The following is a 24,931-nucleotide window of genomic DNA, read 5'->3' as shown; positions in this document are numbered from 1 at the left end:
GGAAAAGAGACCCAGTTTCTCCAATCTCTCAGCGTATGAAAGGTTTTCCATCCCTTTTATCAGACGTGTCGCTCTCCTCTGAACCCTCTTGAGTAACGCCATATCCTTCTTAAGGTACGGCGACCAATATTGGACGCAGTATTCCAGATGCGGGTGCACCATCGCCCGATACAACGGCGGGATAACTTCTTTTGTCCTGGTTGTAATACCCTTCTTGATTCTACCTAGCATTCTATTTGCTTTCTTAGCGGCCGCTGTGCACTGTGCCGTCGGCTTCATTGTCATGTCCACCATTACCCCTAAGTCCCTTTCTTGGGTACTCTCATTCAATAACATCCCTCCCATCGTATAGTTGTACCTTGGGTTTCTGCTTCCCACATGCAATACTTTACATTTCTCAACGTTGAACTTCATCTGCCATCTCGCCGCCCATTCCCCCAGTTTGTTCAAGGATCGGTAGCAGCCATGGAGAGCCTTTTTGAACATCAGGGAGGAGGGTTTCCATGCCAGTAAGATTGCTTTGAGTCTTACTGGCACAGAAACCTTTTGTGCATTGGGGGTCTAAAAGTCTATGTCCTAAAAGATTGATGTTAGGAGTAACACCTTCTACCAAGCATGTTTAGATTTTGGCAGACTGCTCCTATTGAGCAGTACTCCACTGGACAAATTTTGAGTTATTGCTCCCTTAATCCCGCAGTGGGTTCTCCCCTTTTCTTAAATTCTAAACATGCAAGCAATATCAGTCTCTGTGACAGTGCTGGGAAAATAGACATTTACAGTTCTAAAATGGCAAAGATAAAAAGTGTTTGTGCTGATTTTCAACCGTGGAAATTTTCTGCTGTTTTCTTTCTAAAATGGTTGTTTATTCCACTTGCATTTGGCATATAAAGGGCCATATCTTCTGTATTTTAGAACAGCCTCTATGTTAGCAGATTCTAAACATAACATAAGAGTTGCCGTACTGGGACAGACCGAAAGTCCATCAAGCCCAATCTCATGTTTCCAACAGTGGTCAACCCAGGTCACAAGTACCTGGCAAGAGCCCAAGGAAAAAAACAGTTTTTATGTTGCTTATCCTAGGAATAAACAGTGAAATTCCCAAAGCTATCTTAATAATGGCTTATGGACTTCTTTTTTAGGAAATTAGCAAACTTTTTTTTTTAAACCCTGCTATGCTAACTGCTTTCACTATATTCTCGGGTAACAAATTCCAGAGTTTAAATACTACACTTCAGATATCCTGGCCTGAACGTCTCAATTCCGACCTCTATGTCCTTTCTAAAGTGGGGCTGATAATAGTGAAACTCAGGAGGAAGTGAAATTAAACTTTTTCACATCATTGTATGATAATTTTTTGGAAAGTTAATTTTATCTCCTGACAGAGGAACAGATTTTTTCAACCCCTATTGTTTCACTTGAATGTTGCACAGAATGTTGTACTTTCAGGACAGTACAACATTTTGTATAACATCTATAAGGACATAAGAATAGCCTTACTGGGTCAGACCAATTGAAACATTTAACTGTCAATTTTCCAATATTACCTTGGAAGCAATTTTTAAAAATGAAGTATCACATATTAACAGACATTTCATTGGCTTTAAAGGCAGTAAAGAAACCTAATCAATATTTGTTTCACAAAAGCAAGTTTGAGTGTTGCAACAGAATCCTCTCCACTTCTGTAACTGGCTGTAGGGCCCCTTTTCTTTACTTAAGAAGTAGCTTCCTCTGCCTCTTCTGTGTCCTTCTCATTCATCCTCAAAATGTTTCCTTTGTCCTTTTGGCTGCATTTACATTTCATTTAGTTTCTTTTGATAAATGGTTGTATTTTGTGCTTCTTCCCAGATAAGCAGCAAAGATGAAGATTTTTTAGACCTTTCTGTTGATGTGGAACAAAATACATCAATCACTCACTGTTTAAGGTACATGTGCATACATTGAGGTGTCGCTAAATGTTAGATGTGTAGGTCCTTTAGTGGAAGTATGACTCTTCCACATTGCTCAGATCGTTTGTAATGTTACAGACGTATTTCATTGTGAACCGCTTTGGGTTGAATTTGTTCAAGGAAGGGGGTCTATAGATATAGTAAAATGCAATATAACATCAGTGTGTACTCACTTAACTCCTAATCAAGTTAATTTTGCAGCGGTAACATAGAAGCCTATGTATTAAAGCTTAGCACATGCACTAAATTGGTTGTTCAAGCCACTAGTAGTAACTTAATAAAATTAACATGTGCCTACATGTAAGTAAAGGATGCACACAAATGAAGCTTTGGTAAACACATATGGAACGGGGGGGGGGGAAGTTATCAAGGTACAAAATGGTGATCTTTCACTGCACCTTGATTTCATATGAGATTCTGCATCCTGTTTTAAAAGAACAGTGCAGCTTGTAAAGCCACCTCCCAAGCGGTATTATTCCAGGGGCCATGGAGCATTGGCCTACAAAGACGTGGCCTAATGCTCCCAGACCGACAGAGCAGAGTCCTACACTTCTCCTCCAAAGGCCATGCAGGCCTCCCCTGGCTGAAGTCCTTCACCCCCTTTTCCCCCACCCCCTCACTTCCTAGATAGCTCTTAACACCCCAGAAGGGCAGGAGCAGTGACCAGTTTCTCCTTCCCAGTCCAGTGTCGACCACAAAGTGGTGCCCCTAATGGTAGTTTCACATGACATAATGGAAATAATGACCCCTAACCATATTCGTACCATTTTGCAGTCGGCGCCAGACTGGACAGGAGCAGACTGGGTCTTGTTCCTCCCCAAAGATTCCCCTGTGGAAGACCAATAATTAAAAAGTAGCCCTTTGAGGGGGATTGGGGAGGGGGGCTTGAACCTTGGAGGGGGGCATAAGCCTTATGGGAACTCTGCCAGATGGGAACGTTGTGCCTCAGCTTTTGCCGTCCGATGCTCCCAGGAGAAATAACCCTAGCACAAAATGAGGATTATTTCACTCTGATTTTTTGGTCTTAACGTGACATGGTGTATAACCATAAGTTGCATTAGGGTGTTTGCATGGTAATGCATGTTTTGCATCTCAACGATTTAAATATCACCATAGTGAATTAAGCCAAGCTGTATTAGGGCCTTTTAAGTTGCATTAATGAGTAAATAGCACAAATTTAAGCCCTAGCATAGCTTAATAACTCCCTTCCACCCTTTTAATGCTGAAAATTTAACACCTGCCTCAGATTAGGTATAACATTTACTGTACTTTGACCTAAAATTGTTTAGTTGCCTCTAGGAACACACCAGGCCTGAAATGAAAGGCCAGATAGATAGTCATTCACCCTGCTATCTATCCCTCCTGAAAAAAAACATCAGCTGTCTTCACTCCCCATGAACATCAAACGATTTAGCTTCCCCCTTCCAGTTCTTTCTTTCATTTAATGTTTTTGGTCATGATGCAGGGAACCAGGAGCCCATTTCAGGTTGGCCTGTGATTGACTTCCAGGTTTGTTTCCTACTGTGCTGCATGATTCCCATGTCGGGATAGGCTGGGCTATTACTGGACTGCCAAAACCATATACAAAAAATACCCACACCACTGAGATTCAGTCATACACACATCCAAAAATCTGTGAAAATTATCAGTGGAAATAAAGAAAAAAGGAGTTCTTATACCGGAGCCCCATTAGAGAGGAAACCCTCGTCCATCTGGAAAGGGCAGATAACTTCATAGGCACAAAAACCTCCGTTGGTAAATAGAATTCTTATACAGGTACTGGTGCTTAACAAATATGTTTAAAGCAAGTCACTGAGGGACAGATTCTCAAAACAAAAATCTTCCTTTAACCTGCTCGCTGAACCGGTTCCGGACGGTTTAGTGTGCATGTATTTTAGTGGCAGATTAGCAAAATGGCTTACCGAGGTCTTTTCTGAGTTTTCTAGCAGTCTCCAATACTGCCATGCAAATGTAATATAACAAGGTCATTAATATTAAAATGATCACTCCAAGTGATTCTCTATAATTACCGAGTGATTCTCTAACCTCGTTATGCCTTATTTGCAGCCAAAATTTGCCAAGAGGTCTGAGCTATCATCGCCTTACTTTCTTGGCTCAGGCACTGATAGGAAATTAAGGTTTGACAGCTCAGACCCCCCCCTAAAACACACAAATTAAAATAATAATAAACCCTCCCCCCAAATTGAAGATCAGTAGAAGAAATACCCATTCTGTCCTGCCGTGTCGCACAATCATTCAACACTGCTAACCCCTCCCCCCCCGTAGCGCGAGAGATACCCATTCTTTCCTGCCGCCAAGCAATGCCCCCAACACCCCCTTCTGGCAGCGGGAGAGATGCCCACTCCCTCCTGCCACCACACAACCCTCACCCCATGCCTCCAACAATTCCACGCCCCCCTCCCCCTTACGTTACTTACGATGGCTGGCTGGAGGGATGCTTACTCCCTCTGGCTAGCAGGTCCACCTCTTCAAAATGGAGGGCCTTTCCCTCCCCAGTGCATCCTGGGAGACACCGGGGAGGGGCCTGAGGCTCTGATTGGCCCAGGTTGTTTGGGCCAATCATAGGAGGAGCATTAAACAACCTAGGCTAATCAGAGCCTCAGGCCCTTCCATGGTACATACCAGGAAGGGGAATGCCCACCATTTTGAAGAGGTGGGCCTACTGGCCAAAGGGAGTAGGCATCCCTCCGGCCAGCCATCGTAAGTAAGGCTTAATAGGTGCTGATATTGGCACTCAACACCTCACAATCGGTCTTAATTTCTAAAATTACTGTCATGAAACTGAAATTAATGAAACCAATATTTTTGGCATACAGGGGTTTCAGCAACACGGAAACACTGTGCAGTGAATACAAGTACTATTGTGAAGAATGTCGCAGTAAACAGGAAGCACATAAGAGGTGAGGTATGCAGGATCTCTAGAAGTACCATGGATGAGTTTTATGAACGATTCTGATTTTCCGCAAAGAAGAGACTGTGCGTTATTGTAATCTACTCAAGTCAGGAAAACAGTGGGACAGGTCAATGGACTTTCCATAATAAACAGAGCCAGTAGAATGATGTCAAAATGTTGATTATGTCCAATCACAAATGTGTGTTGCGGATTCAACACTGAAAATTCGGTCTTCCATTGTAGTCACCCCTGCTTTGCAGTGATATTTTTCCCATTTAGTGCAGCGCCAAGATATAGTACCATTAATATTTTCTCAATGTTGCCAATACTCGTGGCCATTGAGCAGTAACACTCTATGATCTTTCATGCTTTTCCCAAACACCGCAAACATAACGCAACTGATATTTGTAACAGAAGCAACAAATGAATGCTCTATGTAAAATGCGACACCCAATGCACATACTGTGGTGGACAACAAGACTAAACTAATCCTCCTAGCATCCCTTTTTCTACCTGTTCCCCACCAACATCTGGGCCATGTTGACTGGACTGGCGCCGACGGCCTAGTCCCAGACACTTCTGACACACAATCATGTGACAATCGGTACCACTCTCCTTAAATTAATGAAGCTTTTCCTGATTAAGGGCTAGATTCACTAAGGCCATGGATCTGATACGTGGCTGGGGGGCTGATTCACGAAGCACCCTCATGCAAATGAGGGCAATCGGAATCACGCCCCCTACCAACCGCACGGATCGCTCTCCAGCGATCCTGACGCATGCTCAGACCATCTTCTTTGCCTGTAGATGGTCTGCGCATGAGCTGGCCCTCTGTGCCTGTCAGAGTTGGAAACTTTTAAAAAAAAACTTTTTAATACTCTGCGAGCCTGTGGTTTTAACTCGCTTTAAACCTGTGGGTTAAAAACCACGGGCTCGCTTTGCAGGGAAGGGCAGGAGAGTTGGGGTGAGAGCAGGGCGGTGAGTCGGGGCGGCAAGAGCAGGACGGGGTGAGAGCAAGATGGCGAGTCGGGGCAGTAAGAGAAAGAGATTCGGGGCGAGAGCAGGCGGCAAGTCAGGAAGGCAAGAGGAGTCATTGTCTCCCAAATAATTGTCTGTCTTCCCCATTTTATTATACATCGCTTTGAAATTCTAAAAAAGCAATTTGGTCAAATTTTTAAATAAACTTGAAACTTTATTACTGCTCCTGCTACCCTAGGTGGTCACTTTTTCATATGTATCCAAAGATTCTCCCTCTAGTCTTATTTTTCAGTGCCCTTTGTTGGAACGTCTATGGGCAGCGACAGAAATAGGTTGAGCAACCTGGGTAACCAAGTCATTTTCACATTCGCTGCCCTTAGTAGCCATGAACGACCTAGCCTTACCCACTTTTCCAGATCTCATTCCACAACTTAGTATTGCACCATAATTGTTCCTAAACATAACCTCTTAAGTCTGCACTTATTTTGCCCAGAAAGGCCAGTCCAAATTAGAACAGCCACCTCTATTTAACGTTTTTTTAATTTCTGCAGCTTCTCTGTGACCTCATTAAACTCTGTCCGCTTTTGTAATGTGGCTGGTGAGAGATCAAAAGAAACTCTGGAATGACGATGTTCCTTAAATGGACTTTATTTGAAAAATGCCAAAGTTCCAAAGGTATAGTAAATCATCCACATAAAATAAAATCATCCACATAAAATACCTTAAAGGACCTAGTCCACTAGGGACGCAGGACCCAACACGGTCTGCATTTCAACAAAGAGTGTTCTTCAGGGGTCCCTGAGGGTCCTAAAATGGTGAATATGTGGAAATGCAGCTCACCACATATTAGCATTTCCACGTATTCACCATTTTAGGACCCTCAGGCACCCCTGAAAAAGACTCTTTGTTGAAACACCAGACCGTGTTGGGTCCTGTGTCCCTAGTGGACTAGGTCCTTTAAGGTATTTTATGTGGATTATTTTACTTTTATGTGGATGATTTTATTTTATGTGGATGATTTATTATACCTTTGGAACTTTGACATTTTTCAAATAAAGCCCATTTAAGGAACATCATCATTCCACAGAGGTTCTTTTGGTTTCTTCTGGATTTTCTTCTCTGTGGATACTTTGGGGTCAATTCTCTTTGGTTTTCGCTGGTGGGAGATCTCCATATAATGATACTTGATTCCCCCCTAAGTTCCTTTAAAATGGAAAGGTAAATTCTAAAACCCACGTCTAAATTTAGGCGCTGGTAGATGCCGTACTGATGCCTAAATTAATTCGATGTGAGCTAAATCCAGGGTTCAGAGGAAACATTTGAACATAGTGGGAGGGGTAAATAGCTGGAGCTATCAACCGGCAGAGGCAGTGGAAACCAGTACTGTGAGAAATGTAGTATGTAGTGGACAGTGATGAGAACAAGTTTAGGAGATTACAGTATTACAAACAACCCATCCTTTTCCCTTCCTCCAGAGCAGAGGCCAAGGTGAAGGACTCACAAGTTAGTCACTCGTGCTGCATGCGACAGGGGTAGCTGAGTGTTAATTGACAAGATGCAGATTTCCCAGAAATCAAGCAGGCTGGTAAGCTGATGTCTAGATATCCTCTAGCAAGGCTATAGGGATAAAAACAAATGTTTGGGCAGCAGCCTCATTGGTTTTAGTATCTGTTTTAGATTATTACTTGCTAGTAAGATGTACCAGAAGTCAACAAAAACTGACTTGGATAAGGAACTACATTCTACAAGTGGTCAAGTGACCCAAAATAATAGGTCAGATTGAATGGGTCACTTGCTTTTTAGCTGTCATCTACTGTGCGGCTGTGAAACATTTAAAAACTATGTGTATTTTTTAAAAAATATTTTTTAGGATGAAAGTGAAAAAACTGCCTATGATTCTAGCACTACACCTGAAGAGATTCAAGTACATGGATCAGCTGCATCGATATACCAAACTTTCCTATAGAGTAGTGTTTCCTCTAGAGCTGCGACTTTTTAACACATCAGGGGATGCCACTAATCCTGACCGAATGTACGACCTTGTGGCTGTGGTAGTTCACTGTGGAAGGTAAGGGTCACCTTTTTGGTTGGATTATTCCCTGACAGCAGTGCCTAGCCAGTCAGGTTTTCAGGATATATCCACAATGAATATACACGAGAGAGATTTGCCTGCAGTAAAGTCAGTGCAAGCAAATCTCTCATGCATATTCATTGTGGATATCCTGAAAACCTGACTGGAAAGTCCCTATTACAGGTTTGGGAACCAATGTTTTTTGGGGAATTGCTGACATAATTGTAGCAATGAAAATATATTCATTGTATGATGAGTTTCTCTTCAAAGGCAAGACGCACAGACTAGCATATTACCTCATAGAGGCTCCCATAGATGGTGTGAGTTATCGACACATACTGTTTGGCGATAGATGTGTGTGATTCCCCCTTCCCTCATGAGGTAAAAATGGCAGAAGAATGATATATCCTTTTACTTGCAGCTCAGTGATGGAGTGTTTTCATTTAGAGCCAACCATTACAAGACCTTGTCTTGGGAAGATGTATTGTACAATATATAAGAAGTTTTTCTGTACATATAAGAACATAAGAAATGCCTGCACCGGATCAGACCTGGGGTCCATCCAGTCCGGTGATCCGCATACGCGGAGGCTCAGCCAGGCGTACCCTGGTGCATACATTAGTCACTCGTATCCCTCAATGTGTCCTGCAAGAAGATGTGCGTCCAATTTTCCCTTAAATCCTAGAATGGTAGTTTCCTCCACCATTTCTTTCGGGAGAGAGTTCCAGGCGTTCACCACTCGCTGTGTGAAGCAGAACTTTCTGACATTTGTCCTGGCCGTGTCCCCTCTCAGCTTCAGGCCATGACCTCTGGTCCGAGTCTGGGTCACATTCGCCAATGTGAATAAGGCTATTTCTTGCTCTCCATCCTTTCCCCCTGCTGGTGAGTGAGCTTGCTCCATTTTGTCGATTCCTTTTAGCAATTTAAAAGTCTCTATCAGATCCCCTCTCAGTCTTCTCTTCTCAAGGGTGAATAATCCCAGTTTTCTGAGGCGATCCTTGTAGCTCAAGTTCTCCATACCTTCTACTAGCTTCGTCGCTTGCCTCTGCACCTTCTCCAGCAGTGTTATATCCTTCTTCAGGTATGGAGACCAGTGTTGGACACAGTATTCCAAGTGTGGTCTGACCATTGCTCTATAAAGCGGCATTATAGAGAGAGTAGTCTCCATATAGTAAGGTCAGAAAATGCTTCATCTTGAAACTCTCAAAACTGCAATTTCATAAGCTTCTTGTGTTACCCAGAGTACCTTTGTTATATTATGTAAAATCTGTTTTTAACAATTTCTATTGTACCAGAGTTTAAAACATACCCTTGAACAGAAAAAAAATAATGAATGCTTTTATACCATTATATTCCATGGTAAAGTGTATGTTTGCAAGGTTACAGCAGATGGGCAAGGATTTGATAGAAAGAGCAGTGGGTTTTTTTGTAAATTTAGTTTTGAATTTCTATTTGTATGGTAGACACATGCTTATTAAAGAAAGGCCAGATATCTACTAAGCCAATATTCAGCTAAGACTGAGTACCTAATTTAGATGTCCAAATATTGGCTGCCTATATTTAGGCAATATTTAGATAGCCAAATATTGGCTAACTATAATTTTCAGCTAAACCTAGAGAAAATCCTTCTAGGTCCAAATGCCAAAACTATTTGACCGCGTAGATTTAGGCTGTTCAACCTAGGCTGAAATTGGCCTCCTGAACACAACCCTTCTCCAGCCAGGGAGATTCACTCCCCAGTAATTCCCATGTCTCAGTCCTCTTTAAAAATGTAAAGTTAGGAAATTCCAACAGACTCTACCTCTCTAAGGGAAGGACCCCCATCCCCTGCTTTGCATCCATCCTTTTCCAGTCAATAAAAGCAAAATCAGGAACCAGCAGCCCTACTTTCCTTGGCTTTCTCCTCCTTTCTGATGCTTTAAAAAAGCTGGCAGACTTTCCATTGGACTGTAAAAGAAGGCAGAGAAGATAACTTCCTCTATGATCCATCATAAGAACATAAGAATAGCTTTTCTGGGTCAGACCAGTGGTCCATCAAGCCCAGTAGTCTGTTCTCACAGTGGCCAAAACCCAAGGAGTGCTACCGATCCAGGGCAAACAGTGGCATATCCATGTCTTTCTCAATGACAGACTATGGACTTTTCTTCCAGGAAATTGTCCAAACTTTCTGAGTGAAAAAATATTTTCTCCATTAGAAGCCTCTCCATCTTCACCTCATCTATCTACTGAAGATAAGCTAGGAAGAGGAAACTCTTACCACCTTCCAGTTTGGACCTGTGGTCCAGAGCTTAAATATTCTGAGTGAAAAAATAGTTCCTCCATTGGAAGTCCCTCCATCTTCACCTTGTCTATCTACTGAAGATAAGCTAGGAAGAGGAAACTCTTACCACCTTCTGGTTTGGAGGACCTGACTATATGGTTTGTGCACTATCAACTTCTTGAAGTTAACTGAAGCGATGGCCACTAAAAAAGTACTTTCCAAATTAGGAATCTGAGAGATGCTTTTTCTAAAAGTTCATAAGGAGACTTCATACTTGATACCAGGACTAGATTGAAGCCCAAAGTGGAAAAAGGGGCTGCTAGATCCTTATCATAAAGGATTCAGACCTCACACGGAATGCTGTTGCTTAAAAATGTAGATTTATTACAAAGTAAATGGCAGCATGCAAGAAAGAGCAGTAAAAATAAACTGATACAGCATAGCATTCAGTGTCAAATAGAGCAGATAAAATTCTGCACCTGCAGAATGCAGAAAAATACCCTGTCTGTCTTCTCTTCCTTATCTTACAGCAGTTGATATACTTCTTAACCTTGCATTACAATCTATTGGAAATTTTATGATAGGCAGCGGTCATTAGCATAATTGATTAGTTGCTAGTTAATTGGCTATAGATCTAATTTGCTTCTCCTAATTGGCCCTGTCCTTTTGTGACGTCTAAACATTTAGCATTGACGTACATCATTACAGGAAATTAGCATTTACGTGTATTCATTATCAAGCTTGGGTGATGGCCTAAAACCACCAAAATTATCTAAACCTCACACTCTTTTTTGGGGGGGGGCTTTCCAGAGGTCATCTGTGCATGCCCAGAACGACCCACACCCTGTCCTGGTCTGCTGTTCACATACAGGTCCAAAGTTCTCTCTGTTTCCAATAGGCCAAGACACAAACAGCTATTTCTGTGCTGTTCTTGAAGATCATGTGATTTGCAAGGATGTTTCATAAATATCTTCAGGTGTTTAAGCTGAAATTACCCCACCTGTGTTTGGCAACTGTCAGTGAGCCAGGCTTACCAGGGTTTTTTGGGTTTTTTTGCAGCAGCAGCTTCAGGTTCACAGATATCCCTGTTGTGGATAGGCCTCATGCCTGGTTTATATTTCCATAGCTTTGCCAGGCACGGTTCTTGTAGACAGGGGGACATGGGAGCCAAGCATGGAATTGCACAGGCCTGAGGGTCCCATACATCTGTACATCATGGGTCTCTCTAGTGTTTTATCTTGATAGAAGAGCAATTCAAGCTAGAGGAAATTTCCTCATTTAAAGGCAGCATCTCATTTCAAAGTGTCTATTAGATGCCTTGTTAAAGATGAAGTTACCCAGAAGCCAGTGTTTTCTCAGCTTGACATGTTTTTATGTCCAATGGTCATGTCCCTGGGACTTCAGAGAGGAGATACAACCAAGATTCTCCTTCAAAAGACACAAGGGTCTTTCACAGTGGAAGCGTTAGATGAAAGAGGCCATTCATCAAGCAAATGGCCAGCTACAATTTCTGAAACTGGATGGCTACTTTTTGGCACATTATGCTGCCTTTGCACTGAGTTATGTTCTAATAGAAGAAATTTGAGCAGCAAGACAATAGACCTAGTACAGTTAGGAGACATATAGTAGGGTCATAACCACTAGTATACAGTACCTTTAAGCATGTTTTTTTCTTTCCACAGTGGTCCCAATCGAGGACATTATATTGCAATAGTAAAGAGTCATGATTTTTGGTTGCTGTTTGACGATGATATTGTAGAGGTAAGTCTATAACTTTATGATCTTTCCTTGTAACTATTTTTTTTGTGAAAATCCATTTTTCTGTATGAAGGGAAAGTGAAATAAAGTTACTTCTGGTGTATAGGAGTCCTGACTGTAGATAATATCCCCTTGCTCACAAGTTGTGTTGTAGAAGGGTGAAATGTACATTCTTCAATTCTGCCTCCTTTACCACTGTGCCCTTTTCATTATTTATTTATTTTTTTTGCTTCTGCAAGTTGAGGAGGTGTTGTTTTGATCTATTTTTCATCCAGATCTAGAGGTCTTGCAGTGCTTTAGAGGTTCCCAGTGACCCTGGGGCAGCTCTTCCAGGAAGAGTTTGCACACTCTGAGAAAGAAGTCTGCAACTAGCAGGACAACCCTCGGGGTACCTATCTGGTTGGCCTGCACTAGGACTTGTGGAGCTCGGGGTCTGTTCCCATAGAAGCTATCTTGCAGCCTGATTTATCAGGTGCTTGAATGCAGGCTGTTTGGCCCCCATGGCAGTCCTGTCAGGCATTTAGCAAGTGCCAGCTGCCTTTTCCTCCACCCATTGTTGTGTGGATTCGTAGGGCTTGAGGTCTCAGTCTGACTTTGGTCTGACTGACAGCCCAAAGACTGCAACTTTTGGACTTGAATTGGCTGACTAAGGCAGTGTCTTCTCTGGATACCAGCTTCTGAGAGCTGAAGCAGGCCAGCACCAGCACAGACTGACTGTGAGTACAGGCTATGGAAGCCTATGGGAAAATTGGGGGTGGGAGGGGTGTTGTTTGAAAGTGCATGTTTGGAGCATTTCTGGGGCTGGATATAGGGTCCCCCACCTCAAAAACACCTTCCCAGAATTTTTTGACCTTTTGTTTTGGCTTTCCTGAGCTGTTTTTGGTGTGACCACACTGCTGTGGCTGCCATCTTTGATTTCCTGATTTTTGTTATAAAGCCTCCATCTGCCTCAAAACCCTTCAATTTTACTTAAAATAAATTGGGATGGACTTCTCAGTCTGTGATGCCCTTATTGGGATGGTGGTTGGGATGGGTTTGGGGGGGCCTGCAGGCAGGAGGGAATGGGCATCCCTCCTGCCTGTTGCGGTTAGGGAGGTGCTTTGTGGGTTCTGGCAGGAGTGAATGGGCATCTCTCCTGCCGATGTCAGGGTCCTCTGCCGCAACCACTTAGCTGATCACAGCATCTGTTGCAGGACCTGGGTTGGATTGTCAACTTCTGGATAAGTCACCTGGAGCTAGCCCAGTGCCTGGAGTATTTGGAAATCTGCTTCAACACAGAGGAAGGCAAGGTCTTTCTTCCTGAGCCATGCAAACAGAAGCTTATAAGTCAGATTTCGGACCTCTTGACAATGCCAGTTCCTACTCCAGTTGTTAGGATCCATGACAATGACTATAGAGTTAGTCCCTTGGGCAAAGGCTCATTTGCGGCCTCTCCAAGACTCTCTGTTGTCCTGATGATGCCTGCAGAGGGATTCACTCCTGGAGCAGCAAGCCTGGATGGCGGAAGCCCGGTGGAGTTTGTTTTGGTCAAAGTTGTTGGTGAGGGGCATGCCTCTTCACATTTTCTCTTGGGTAATTTTGATAACAGATGTCATTCTCTACAGCTGGGGGGAACATTGCCTTGGTCACCCACTGCAAGGCCGCTTGTCTCCATCACAGAGGAAGTGGTCCATAAACCATCTGGAATTACGAGCCATTCATCTTGCATTACAGATGGTGGAGAAAATCTTGAAGGGCAAAACGTTCAGGGTTTTCTCAGACAATGCCATAGCAGTGGCTTATGTCAATCGACGGGGAGGCACCAGAAGTACTCCACTTTGCCTGGAAGCCAAGTTGTTGTTCCATTAGACAGAATGCCTCCTGCAGGCACTCTCAGCAGTACATGTAGCAAGAGTAGACATTGTTCAAGCTGACTAGCTTAGCCGGCAGACCTTAGACCTGAGGAAGTGGGTCTCTGTCCCCGAAGGCGTTTGACTTCATAGTGCACCAATAGGGATAGCCGATATTTTTACCTCAGGGTGTCAGCAAAGAACACGAAAGTAGATCAGTTCTTCAGCCACATAATCAGATCAAAGAGCGCCAGTCTAGATGCCCTGGTTCAGCCATGGCCAGAACAGGGACTACTGTATGTATTTCTCCCATGGCCCATGATAGGCCGGAATATTTGGCGGATAGCAAACCATCTGGGGTTGATAATCCTGGTGGCACCAGATTGGCCATGTTGACCGTGTTATGCAGACCTGGTGCACCTTCAAAAAGACAGAGGTCTCAAATTATCAGTGCATACAGATCTCCTGTCTCAGGGTCCAGTTCCCATCGAGAGTCTGGAACATTTTGGTCTTAAGACATGGCTCTTGAGCTCGTAGCCCTAGCTCAGAAAGATTATTCAGAGGTGGTCATTACCACCCTTCTTGGAGCAAAGAAGTCATCAACGATTTTGGCCTATGCAAAGGCCTGGAAGTTGTTCTAGCAATGGTGTGTAAAGGTCAAGGTGGAGCTGTCAAGGGGTCTGGTGTTAGTGGTACTGGCATTTCTGCTTGTCAGACTTGAAAAATGCCTGGCAGTTGGGTCCCCTCAAAGTGCAGGTAAGTGACACTTTACAAGTTCCATAAGTGTTAGTGCTGGTTGCAATCTGATAGGTGGATTGTTCATTCCACCTGGATTTAAGTAATGTGTTAATTAACTTAGTTAAATTTTTTTCTTGCAAAACAGAAGAGAAAGGTATTGTCAGAGAGGTTTCCCATATCCTTTCTTCTTATTTCTTATGTTATAGTGGTGATTGATTGCTTTGGTACAAACTGAAGGGGGCACTACAGCCACTGGTGAAGGAGACGGAGTTGAAGAATGTAAATTTCATCCTTCTGCAACACAACTCGCAAGCAGGGGAATATTAACTACAGTCAGGACTCCTATACCCTTATACCAGAAATAAGATCACTGAGGTAAGAACTTAATCTTCCCTTGAATTATGCTGATTTTTATTCAATTTCTATTCAGAATTGCGAGGTTGCATCTTCATATTGAATAGAAACATGATGGCAGTTAAAGCCTGCAAGACCCATCTTTTCTGCACATTTTCCTTAACTGCCACAATTTCACAGGCCTTGCGTGTGCTACTCCTTTGGTCATCCTTCCCCTTGATAGAGTCCTTGATGCTTGTTCCTTGCTTTCTTGAATTATGTTGCTATTTCTGCATCTACTATTTCCTTACATTTTTCTTGTCTATTTGCCCCAGTTTTGTATTATTTCTTATTCTAAAATGCCTTTTCTAACTTTAAAAAGAGAAAAAAGCTTTCCTATTGTGTATTTATATTATTTGATGAGTATGAGTATCTGTCTCCCTTCTCCAACTTTTATATGTTTAAGGCCTTATGTCTCATCTCATGGAGCTTCTCCTACAGACTACTGTATATTTTTAACCATCCTCTAAGGCAGTGTTCTTCAGCCACTGGTCCGCGGACTGGTGCCGGTCCACAGAAATTTCCTGCCAGTCCACAGGGCCAGCACGTGCATCAGGCCCAAGATAGTGTTCATCAGTCACCAGTCCATGGTGCGATCGATGCTGCGCAATCTTCGGACTGGCTCCCTCTTTCTCACTGCTGCAGTGCGTCCTGCACCTGAACCCTTCTCTCTGACGTCGCAACGTCAGAGGGAAGATTTCCAGATGAGGTGTGGAACGCGCGAGGAGCCGCTGCCCGCAGCTTTGTGCACTGTGTCAGTGAGGAAGAGGAAGCCGGCCCGAAGATAACGCCGAGGGCAGCATAAAACGGCCAGGTGGGAGCAGGCCAGAAGGTAAGGCACAGCATAGAGGGAGGGAGACAACAAAGGTAGGGGGAATTATTTTATTTTTAAATTTAGTGATTGAATTGTGTCAATTTTGAGAATTTACATCTGTAGTTTGCACTGTTCAGGAAGAAATGCATTTGTTTCTTTTTCTCTGGGGTTGTACCGCATGCAGAGTCTTGCATCTTAGGGTTTGTTTGTATATATTAGTTTTTGGTCTCATATTTGCATGGGGTTATCTGTTTTCCGGTAGGCATAGAAACATAGAGTATGACGGCAGAAAAGAGCCAACATCCCAACAAGTCTACCCACTCAAGAACCCTCCCTCCTTCGAGAATCCATCTTTTAAGCATTCCTCTGGAGCGACCCCACCTGTCTGTCCCATCTTCCCTTGAAGTCGAGCGTGGTACTGGCCTCGACTACCTGACATGGAAGACCATTCCATCGATCAATTACCCTTTCGGTGAAGAAGTATTTCCTGGTATCCCCATGAAATTCCCCCCCCCCCTTGAGTTTTAGCAGATACCCTCTTGTCGCTGTGGGACCCGTAAGACAAAAGATTGCTTGCTCAACCTCAGTGCGGCCCATGATGTATTTGAATGTTTCTATCATGTCCCCCCTTTCTCTGCGCTCTTTGAGAGAATATAAGCGTAGCCTGCTCAAACGTTCTTCATATGGGAGATTTTTAAGTCCTGAGACCATCCTAGTGGCCATTCGCTGAATCGACTCCATTCTCTTCTCATCCTTTTGATAATGTGGCCTCCAAAACTGAACACAGTACTCCAGGTGAGATCTCACCATGGATCTGTACAACGGCAGTATAACTTCCGGCATGAATGTTACGAAGCATACAGTGTGCTTTGTGTAGTTTAATTTTGTGGTTAACCATTATGTGTTGTTAATAAGATTATATTGTGTGTGTGTGTGTGTGTGTATATATATGAAAATGAATTGAAAAAATGGTGTTACAGTTAGTGCTGTTATGGTGGTGGGGTCTGGGGGGTGGAGATGGGTGGGGGTCTGGCCCACGACTTAGCCCAGTGTTCTTCAACCACCGTTCCGCAGACTGGTTCCGGCCCACAAAATAATTATTTTATTTCCGCTGGTCCATTGGTGTCAAAAGGTTGAAGAACACTGCTCTAAGGTGTAAAAACTAGACTCTTAATTGCTAAGGTATGGATTCACCATTTATATTTATGCTCCTGGTTCTGTAATTTTAATCTCTCTATGGGTTTAGAAGGCAACTTTCAACAAAATGCTTATATGTAGAGTCTGTAAGTACTACTTAACCACAAGTTTAAATCAATTTTCAAAGGAAAAATAATTCCCTATTGAAAATTGACTCTGAAAATTGTATGCACACAGATGGATTTTGTAATCATATATGCGTACATAACTTTCTTCTGCTAGCTATACCTTTTATCACTGCATACCCTTGTATTACAAGCTTCTCCCAAATGTATTGTTGCACTGTTTGGCAAACTTGAGATATTTAGGCATGACTTGAACATATTAGTTTTACTGATCTTACGCTTCTTGTGCTTTGATGAACAGGATAAAAAGTTGTTATCAAATAAACATCCTGCATCGTACTGCAAGGGAGGTGCCATTTCCACATGAATTGATCTGCACCAATTTTTATTTTAAATTGTCTTCACACACAAGGCCATGAAGTTCTAAAGTTATAAAATAACATTTTGTCCATAGTGTCACAAATAATTTTTAATGACAGTTCTCATTGTTGTTGCATACAGAAAATAGATGCACAGGCTATTGAAGAATTCTACGGGTTGACATCGGACATCTCAAAGAACTCTGAGTCTGGTTACATCCTCTTCTATCAGTCTCGGGACTGAATGGGAACTGAGATGAAGAGACACTTTCTGCCTCATTTCTTCTCTAGTTTATCCTGAGGGAAAAGGAGCAAGCACTGATTAAAAAGAGAAACAAAAAACATACAGCAAGGAACGCAGTGAGCTCAGGGGGCAGTAGCGCTGTTTGCACACACAACAAAGCAAAGAACATGGATGCAGAAGAGTTCATATCATGGTAGTAGATTCATTTGCTCAGGTATCATGTCGACCACTCAGTTCTACCAGTGCTACTAAATTGAAACAGAGATGCCAGCTTCTCTTGCAAGAGAGGACCTCCACTAGTTCTAAATGATGTGCATTTTCTCTCGAATAACAATCCAAGATCTTGTTAGAAAGCCGAGTGCAGTCAAAGCAATAGCTGTTTACATAAGTATGCACATCATATGGCTGCTTCTTTGAAAGAAGGGAAGATGAGGAGTTAGCTTTTGCATTTAACCTTCCCTTGTTAGACTTGAAAAATATATGTAACTGTGATAACCAAGGCATACAGTTTGGGCCCAATTCTTATAAATTTGTCTTCTTGATTGAAAGGCAGTGGACACAATGATTTTGCAGATGCCAAGGAGACAAGTAATTGAATGTTGCTTCTCTCTAGAAGCTTATGGTATGGTAACACACAAGGTATACATTTGGGATCATTTAATTGAAATGGTGGCTTTTTTACGTTTTCTTTCTTATTGGTGATGACTAGTATTTACTCAAGTTATTTGGGTGGCTAGAATTGTTTGATTATTCTTTGATTCAAACGCTAAATCGTCAAAGGATTTATTTTAGGCTTTTAATTTTATGTCTTCTCTTTAAAGAGCTGTCTCTATTTGGGGGGGTAATCTATTTGCCTGTTTATTAATTTAACACATTGTGCTCTGAATTTAAGCACACAATCATACAACTAATGATGGGGAACAATACTTTTGGCTCTAGAGGAGCTGGTATCTCTGGACGAATGTTAAACATTGTGTAATTACTGAGTTACTAATCTGTTTTTCACTCTCTTGAAAAAGCCCAGCCATAATTTGATAGCCACATTGAACGATAAAACAGTAAGATTGCTAACCATAAAGAAATGCTGCTGCAGTGTGGTGTAAAAGTCTTTATAGTGCTTAGTTTTATTGGTAATGACATTCTGGGTTGACAAGGTTCCCTAATCTTAGAATCTGATTAACTTACAGTAGTTCCAGAAGCTTGGATGTTTATCTCCATAAGCTTTTACTATGAAAATGGAGTAACGACAGTAATGCTATAGGAATGTTTTTTAACCCCCCCTCCCCCCCGACCCACACACTTATACTGGAAAATATTTTCAGATGTTTAAAGTATGTACAAATAGAGCTTATTTTATTATTGTTTTGTTGGGGGGGGGGTTGGTGTACGGAAGGGTAAATAATCTTGGAGATTTCATTCTTAGCTGCACTGAGTTCTATATGTAACGTACAATGTTATGTAAGTTCCTGTGGCTGACACTTCTCCACGCATCGGCATGTTGCTGCAAAAGCAACTGAATGTAATTCCTGGAAAGCGGGCAAGTGCATATTCCAGACAATGGCAATCAGACAGAATATATTTTGATGCCTCTTCTCGTCCCTTTTCATCTTGTACCCTGTCTTTCCTTTTGACTGTAAATTTTTCTAAGATTGTTTTATGGATACAATTATAAACTTTGAAGAGAATGTCTTCTGTCTTCTGCTGCTCCTGCCACGTAGCGGAAAGTAATATATTTACACAGTCTGTATTTTTTTGGGCTCAGGAAATGCCTTCATTTGGGCATTCTGTTCAACCAATGTTGCTGTCAACAGGGTCACTCAGTAAATCAGGTTAATTGAATAGGTGTGACAAGCGAGAGGTGCCGATATTGGATTTCTTTCTTTTTTTTTTTATCCCCGTTTTCTTTAAGTAATGCAAGACCTTTGAGGCCTATTGGTTGCATAACTGCTTGAGCTTACCAGTACTGTAAAAGAAAACAAAAAAACAAAGTTGAACCCGGGTTGGAAGAAAAGCAGCATTTTATCCACTCCTCATGAAAATTTTTTTTTAAAAGCTACTTTTTTGTTCTTAATTTAAAAGTTTCGACCAAATTATTTAGGGGTTATGAAGTTATGTTTCTGCAGCCTTCAGTGGGGAGGAGTGGAGGGGTTTGGAACTTGTCAGGCCTGTGAAACTATAAGTATGCATGACTGGATGGGGGGGGAAGCATGATGTCCCTGGCATAGAGGGTAAAACCTTGCCAAATCTTCTGTCATATTGGTTTTTATTAATTAACTGTTATTTTTACAGTCATTTTTATATAATGTTTTGTTAGGAAAAGCCAAGGTTTGTGGCAAAAGTATATTTTATACTTTAGCAAGTAAGTTAAAAAGAGGAATGTTTTTGGTGTATATAAGGCTACCCACCATTTTTGTAGATGATGGTCTCTGTCGTAATTGTATCTAGTTTGGAGTTAAGAATTGTCTGGGTTCCGGGTGGGCAGACTTGATCATCTTTAGCAAGGGGGCCAGAAGTTTCTTGAAGACAGTGCCATTCCCTGTTAGTGATGGGTTTTCCTTAAAAAAAAGGAAGAGGTTAACAGCTGAATTGGAGCGTGTTATTATGTTGATTTTATATGTCTGTCCTCTGTTTTGAATATTTTTTTAATAGAAAGGCAGAATGAAAACAAAATAGTGCTGGTAGTTTTGGAAGAGGGAGTTCCATCACTTCTGTGACCTATTTCATAATGTCAATTTCTTTTTTTTTTTTTGTTTTCATGTTTTAAGAGTGTGGCAATTTCAAATGGTTTTTTAAAAAATTTTTTATTTTTTTTTTTAACTTCTGGTGCAGCTGATAAATGTAAGTTCTGATAATGTTGAAGTCATAAATTGCAGTTTATTAAATAAGAAAACATAAAAATCAAGGGGACTGACCATTCTATAAAGCATTATATGGGTTATCTTTTGATTTATAGTCACAAAGCGGGGAATATTCAATTGTAAATGGTGGAGCAGATTGCTGTGTAACCACATAAATGTTCACTTGGACTGCGGTCCTCTATTTTGTATATTGGAACAAAAATTTCTATTAATAATGTATGTTATTTGTTAACATACTAGATGTATTAAACAGCATATTATAAATTATAAAAATGTTGCACTTTTGATACAGATTTATAGGTGTTTGGCGGGTGTATTTAAGAGGTTGCTCGAAATAGCCTGTTGTGTTATGATTTCCTGTTCTAAAGAAATAAAGAGAAAATATGGGCAACATTACCTTTGTTTGTTTGTTTTTTCTTACTGAATTGTAGATGGTGGTTTTGTGATTAATTTCTGCATGTTTCATGTTTATTAAAATTTGATGCAAACGCTTATAATATTTCAAAATGAGTTACAAATATATTAAAATAGGGGTAACAAAAAATAGCCTTTAAACTTTCACTGACAAAACTTCTTAGACAGACTTATAGACCAGTGTTCTTCAACCACCGGTCCATGGACCAGTGCCGGTCCACAGGGCCAAAACAGTGTTCTTCAACCGCCGGTCCACGGTGCGATCGATGCAGTGTTATCTTTGAGCCAGCTCCCTCTTCCTAACTGATTCAGTGCACAAAGCCACGGGCAGTGGCTCCTACGGGCAATCCTGCACCTGAACCGGAAGCCTTCTATCTGACGTCGCAACATCAGAGGAAAGGCTTCCAGATGATGCACGGGACGTGCAAGGTGCAATTAGTACTATTATGGGGGCGGGGTCTGGGGTGGAGATTGGGTAGAGATGGGCGGAGTCTGGCCCACGACTTAGCCCAGTGTTCTTCAACCGCCGGTCCACAGAATAATTATTTTATTTCTGCCGATCCTTAGGTGTAAAAAGGTTTAAAAACACTGTTATAGACTACAGGAGGAGAGAAGGTGGAACTACAAAAGTTTAGAGAGAGGCAACAAAGATGGATCACACATTAGGATGGGGATAGAAGGAAGAATCAGCATTCTTAAAACACGAAGTCCACAGTAATGCTGTCGGTGAAAAGGCTGTCTAATTTGCAAAAGCGTCTATGTTCCTAAATGGTTTTTAAAAACCTGAGCATACAGAAAAATTATACAATATAATTCTTAAAAAGAGGTCATTTAGAGCAACTTGGTGACTGGCAACTACAATGGAGTGTTTTATATTCATTCTTTTATAGTTAATGCCGCCCTGATCCTAAGACATAGCCTGCCCCTGTGCTTTATCCCCTTCCAGCTTGGATGTGCTGTTTGCTGAATTCATGGCCACAGATTGCAGAGCACTCCTGGCCTTGCATCGGGAAAAGGGTAATTGTAACAACGGTGAAACTAAAGTACTAATCAATAATAAATGTATTTATATACCACAACAACGTGATGGATGTGTTTGTTTTTGAGTGCAAATTAATTCAAAAAGGCAGCTTGATAGTCGACAAGTAAACATACATTTCATCATCCACCATCTGCAGTTCTTTTTTTATTTCAATTTAATTTCTATCAGAGCTGAAAATCCGAGTTTGCAAAGATAAGAAGATCCAAACGGTAACAAAGTCTTGATTGCTTTGTTGCTCAAGTTAGGATAACTACTAGTTTTCAAGGACCAATTGCATCTAAGAATGATGCTTGTCTGGGCATTTGTATCCTTACGCACACAGACGCTCATAACAATGACAGACTCTTGCTTATGCAACGTACATGTTGTCAGCCTAGAGGCCTATGGGAAATTATATCAATCTGACCCTGGCATGGGAAGGCAGATAGACCCTTAGTGCAGGGAGACTGTGCTAAGTATCCCTGATATGTTTTAAGTTTCCCTGATTGAATCATGACTAGCTAAAAGGTGTTAATGTCTGATTAAGAGGGTGCTTAGGACAATGGTGCACAGATCAAGCCAGAGACTTAATCCCATCACCATGCTTGCAGATGTCACACTCTCCTTTGTCAATTAAATTGACCATTGTCTCAAACAGTTTGCAAGTTCTAAACAGAAAGATACTGGGAGATACAATATTTTCTCTAGTCAGAATAAGATTCCAAGGTATAAAAGCCTGCTCTCTGCTCTATCAAGCTATCTCTTTTTCTATGGAGCTATCAATCTCTCTTTTTCTATCAAGCTGTCAGGAGAGGGGTCTTGGCCCTCTCTCTCTCTTTCTATCTAGCTATCTCTTGGCTCTTTGCTTGGCACTCTGGTTCTGTCTTGGCTCTCCCTCTCTCTGTGTATCCTTCCCTTTATCTATGGAACACGAAGCTTAGACCATCCCCCGTTTCTCTCTCTCTGGCTCTTCCTAGAACTGCAAGCTTCTATGTCCCTCTTTGCCTCTGAACTCTGTAAGGCAGGAAAACTGCTATGCTCTCTATTTAATTGTAATGCTTAATTGTAATGATTATAAATATTGCTTTTCTGTAAGACTATTTCTATAATATATTCTTTATGCAAACACCTCTGGCTATGCCTTCTTTATTCTACTTTCTGGTGAGTCATCTGTGAGGGAACTGAATCTGGGATCTGGCGCCTGTCAGTGCGCATTTCACTTAACCCCTACCACCATACATTGGTGGGGGCCACGAACTGAAACTTACACATGTCATCTATTCAAGTGAATACTCATGAAGGGAATTTTAAAAAATAAAGTAAAATTCTGGAATCTGTCATGGCACTCCAGGAATCTCTTCAGGGTTCATCACTGTGCCATGCCACACAGTTTGAGAGATACTGGCTTACAGCATAAAGCAGTGGTCTCAAACTCGCCACATGCGGGAACTATTTTGAGGCCCTCGGTATGTTTATCATAATCACAAAAGTAAAATAAAACAGTTTCTTTATCATATGTCTCTTTAGCTATAAATTACAATATTATTATTAAGGCTTAGCCAAAAGGAAAGATTTATTTGAAATAATATTTATTAAGTCAGCATGTCAACTCAAATGTACAGAGATCAAGAACATTTTGGTAAACCACATAACTCTCCCAAATCCCCAGCCCTCCCAATCATCCCCACTCCACCCCACCCCACCCGGGCAGCAGCAGCAGCGAAATCAAACAGTCCAAAAGGAAACCAATAATATAAAAATAATATTCAAGTCATACATCCCAAAGTTGTCGTTGAATAGTCGAGACAAAAGTTAAACTAAAGTGGTACCAGCATTGGCGGAACAGCCTGCCCTTTTTTGCCGTCAAGTCCACTAGGTCTTTGCGTTCCAACAACATTTGTTGTAACATTAGGGATCTCCACTGTTGAAGAGAAGGAGGTTGAGGTGAAAGCCACTGAGTCAGTATACATTTCCTGCCCATGAGTATTATCTTTCTGATGAAAAGCGCACACCCCGGTTTAGGTGGATGGAAACGGATTTGTAAAGTAAAAAGAAAGTTAGGGTGCATCCTCCATGAGCATCCCCAAAGCTCGGCCACCGCAGACACCAAGGTCAACCAGAATGTAGACACCAGGGGGCAGGTCCAAAACATATGTCCGAAAGATGCCATAGGGTGTGCGCATTTTCCACAACCAGGAGTCGCGCTAATCCCCATTATCATAGCCCTCTTGGGTGGATAAAACGCTCGCAACAAAAATTTGTAATTACGCTCCTTCTCTACTGAGGACAGGGTAGGATCGTTCCCCACACGAAGGCCCTTTCGTAGCATATCATCAGATATTGGCACTTGAAGATCAGCTGACCAGTTCTGAGCAAGGGCAATTAAGTCCAGTTCTCCGGATAGGTCCTGTAGGAACCTATGGTAAAATTTCAACGGGACAGGGTCCTGTGCAGTAAGATCAAGCGCTTCCCGTAAACTAGATTGAACATCCTCTCTCAATGGCACCGGGGTCAAAGTATGTAAGTAGTGATAAAGTTGTCGAAAAGCAAACCAGTCCCCAGGTAATACGTGGAACTGTGTCTGTAGTTCAGCAAATGAAGTAGGAATGCCCGTATCCTGCACCACCTGGGATACGTAATGCAGACCCACAGCCGTCCAACGTCTGAAAACTGCAGAGTCCAAGCCGGGTGGAAAGTCTCCGTTGCCAGCCACAGGAAGATAGGGCGTTGTAACTGAAGAGATTTTCAACAACCTACACAACCTCTTCCAAGCTGTGCGCATTACCTGCAAAAAGGGGTGTGAATGTAGCAATGGCAAATCAGGCAAATGTCTAACATGTAAAAGGTAGCTAAAATGATAAGGTCTAAATTCAAAACATTCATTCTCAGGCAAAGAAAACCAAGTAGAGTTACAAAACCAATCATGAAGATGCCTTAATTGGCATGCAAGGGCAAATCATGAAATATCCAGCAAACCCAACCCCCCCGGTGTTTTGGTAACATCAACTTGGACAATGCTATCCTAGCCCGCTTACCTCGCCATAAATATGTGGAAAGGTGAGAATTAAGTCG

General features: G+C 41.9%; 1 protein-coding gene across 3 annotated transcripts in view; it reads left to right on the top strand.

Moving 5' to 3' along the window:
• Nucleotides 1–20,817, top strand: part of LOC117362100 (ubiquitin carboxyl-terminal hydrolase 12-B) — a 121,764-nt gene extending 100,947 nt beyond the window's left edge. For all 3 annotated transcript variants that reach the window (XM_033947913.1, XM_033947914.1, XM_033947916.1), the window contains 5 exons: nt 1,846–1,922; nt 4,784–4,867; nt 7,709–7,906; nt 11,852–11,930; nt 17,465–20,817. In XM_033947913.1, coding sequence (XP_033803804.1) covers nt 1,846–1,922; nt 4,784–4,867; nt 7,709–7,906; nt 11,852–11,930; nt 17,465–17,566 — 540 coding nt within the window. In that variant the 3' untranslated portion in view covers nt 17,567–20,817. The remainder of the gene's footprint in view (nt 1–1,845; nt 1,923–4,783; nt 4,868–7,708; nt 7,907–11,851; nt 11,931–17,464) is intronic.
• Nucleotides 20,818–24,931: the final 4,114 nt, after the last annotated feature.

This window comes from Geotrypetes seraphini, chromosome 6 (genome assembly GCF_902459505.1).
Source record: "Geotrypetes seraphini chromosome 6, aGeoSer1.1, whole genome shotgun sequence".
NCBI lineage: Eukaryota > Metazoa > Chordata > Amphibia > Gymnophiona > Dermophiidae > Geotrypetes > Geotrypetes seraphini.
This window is presented reverse-complemented; position numbering and strand designations above follow the sequence as displayed.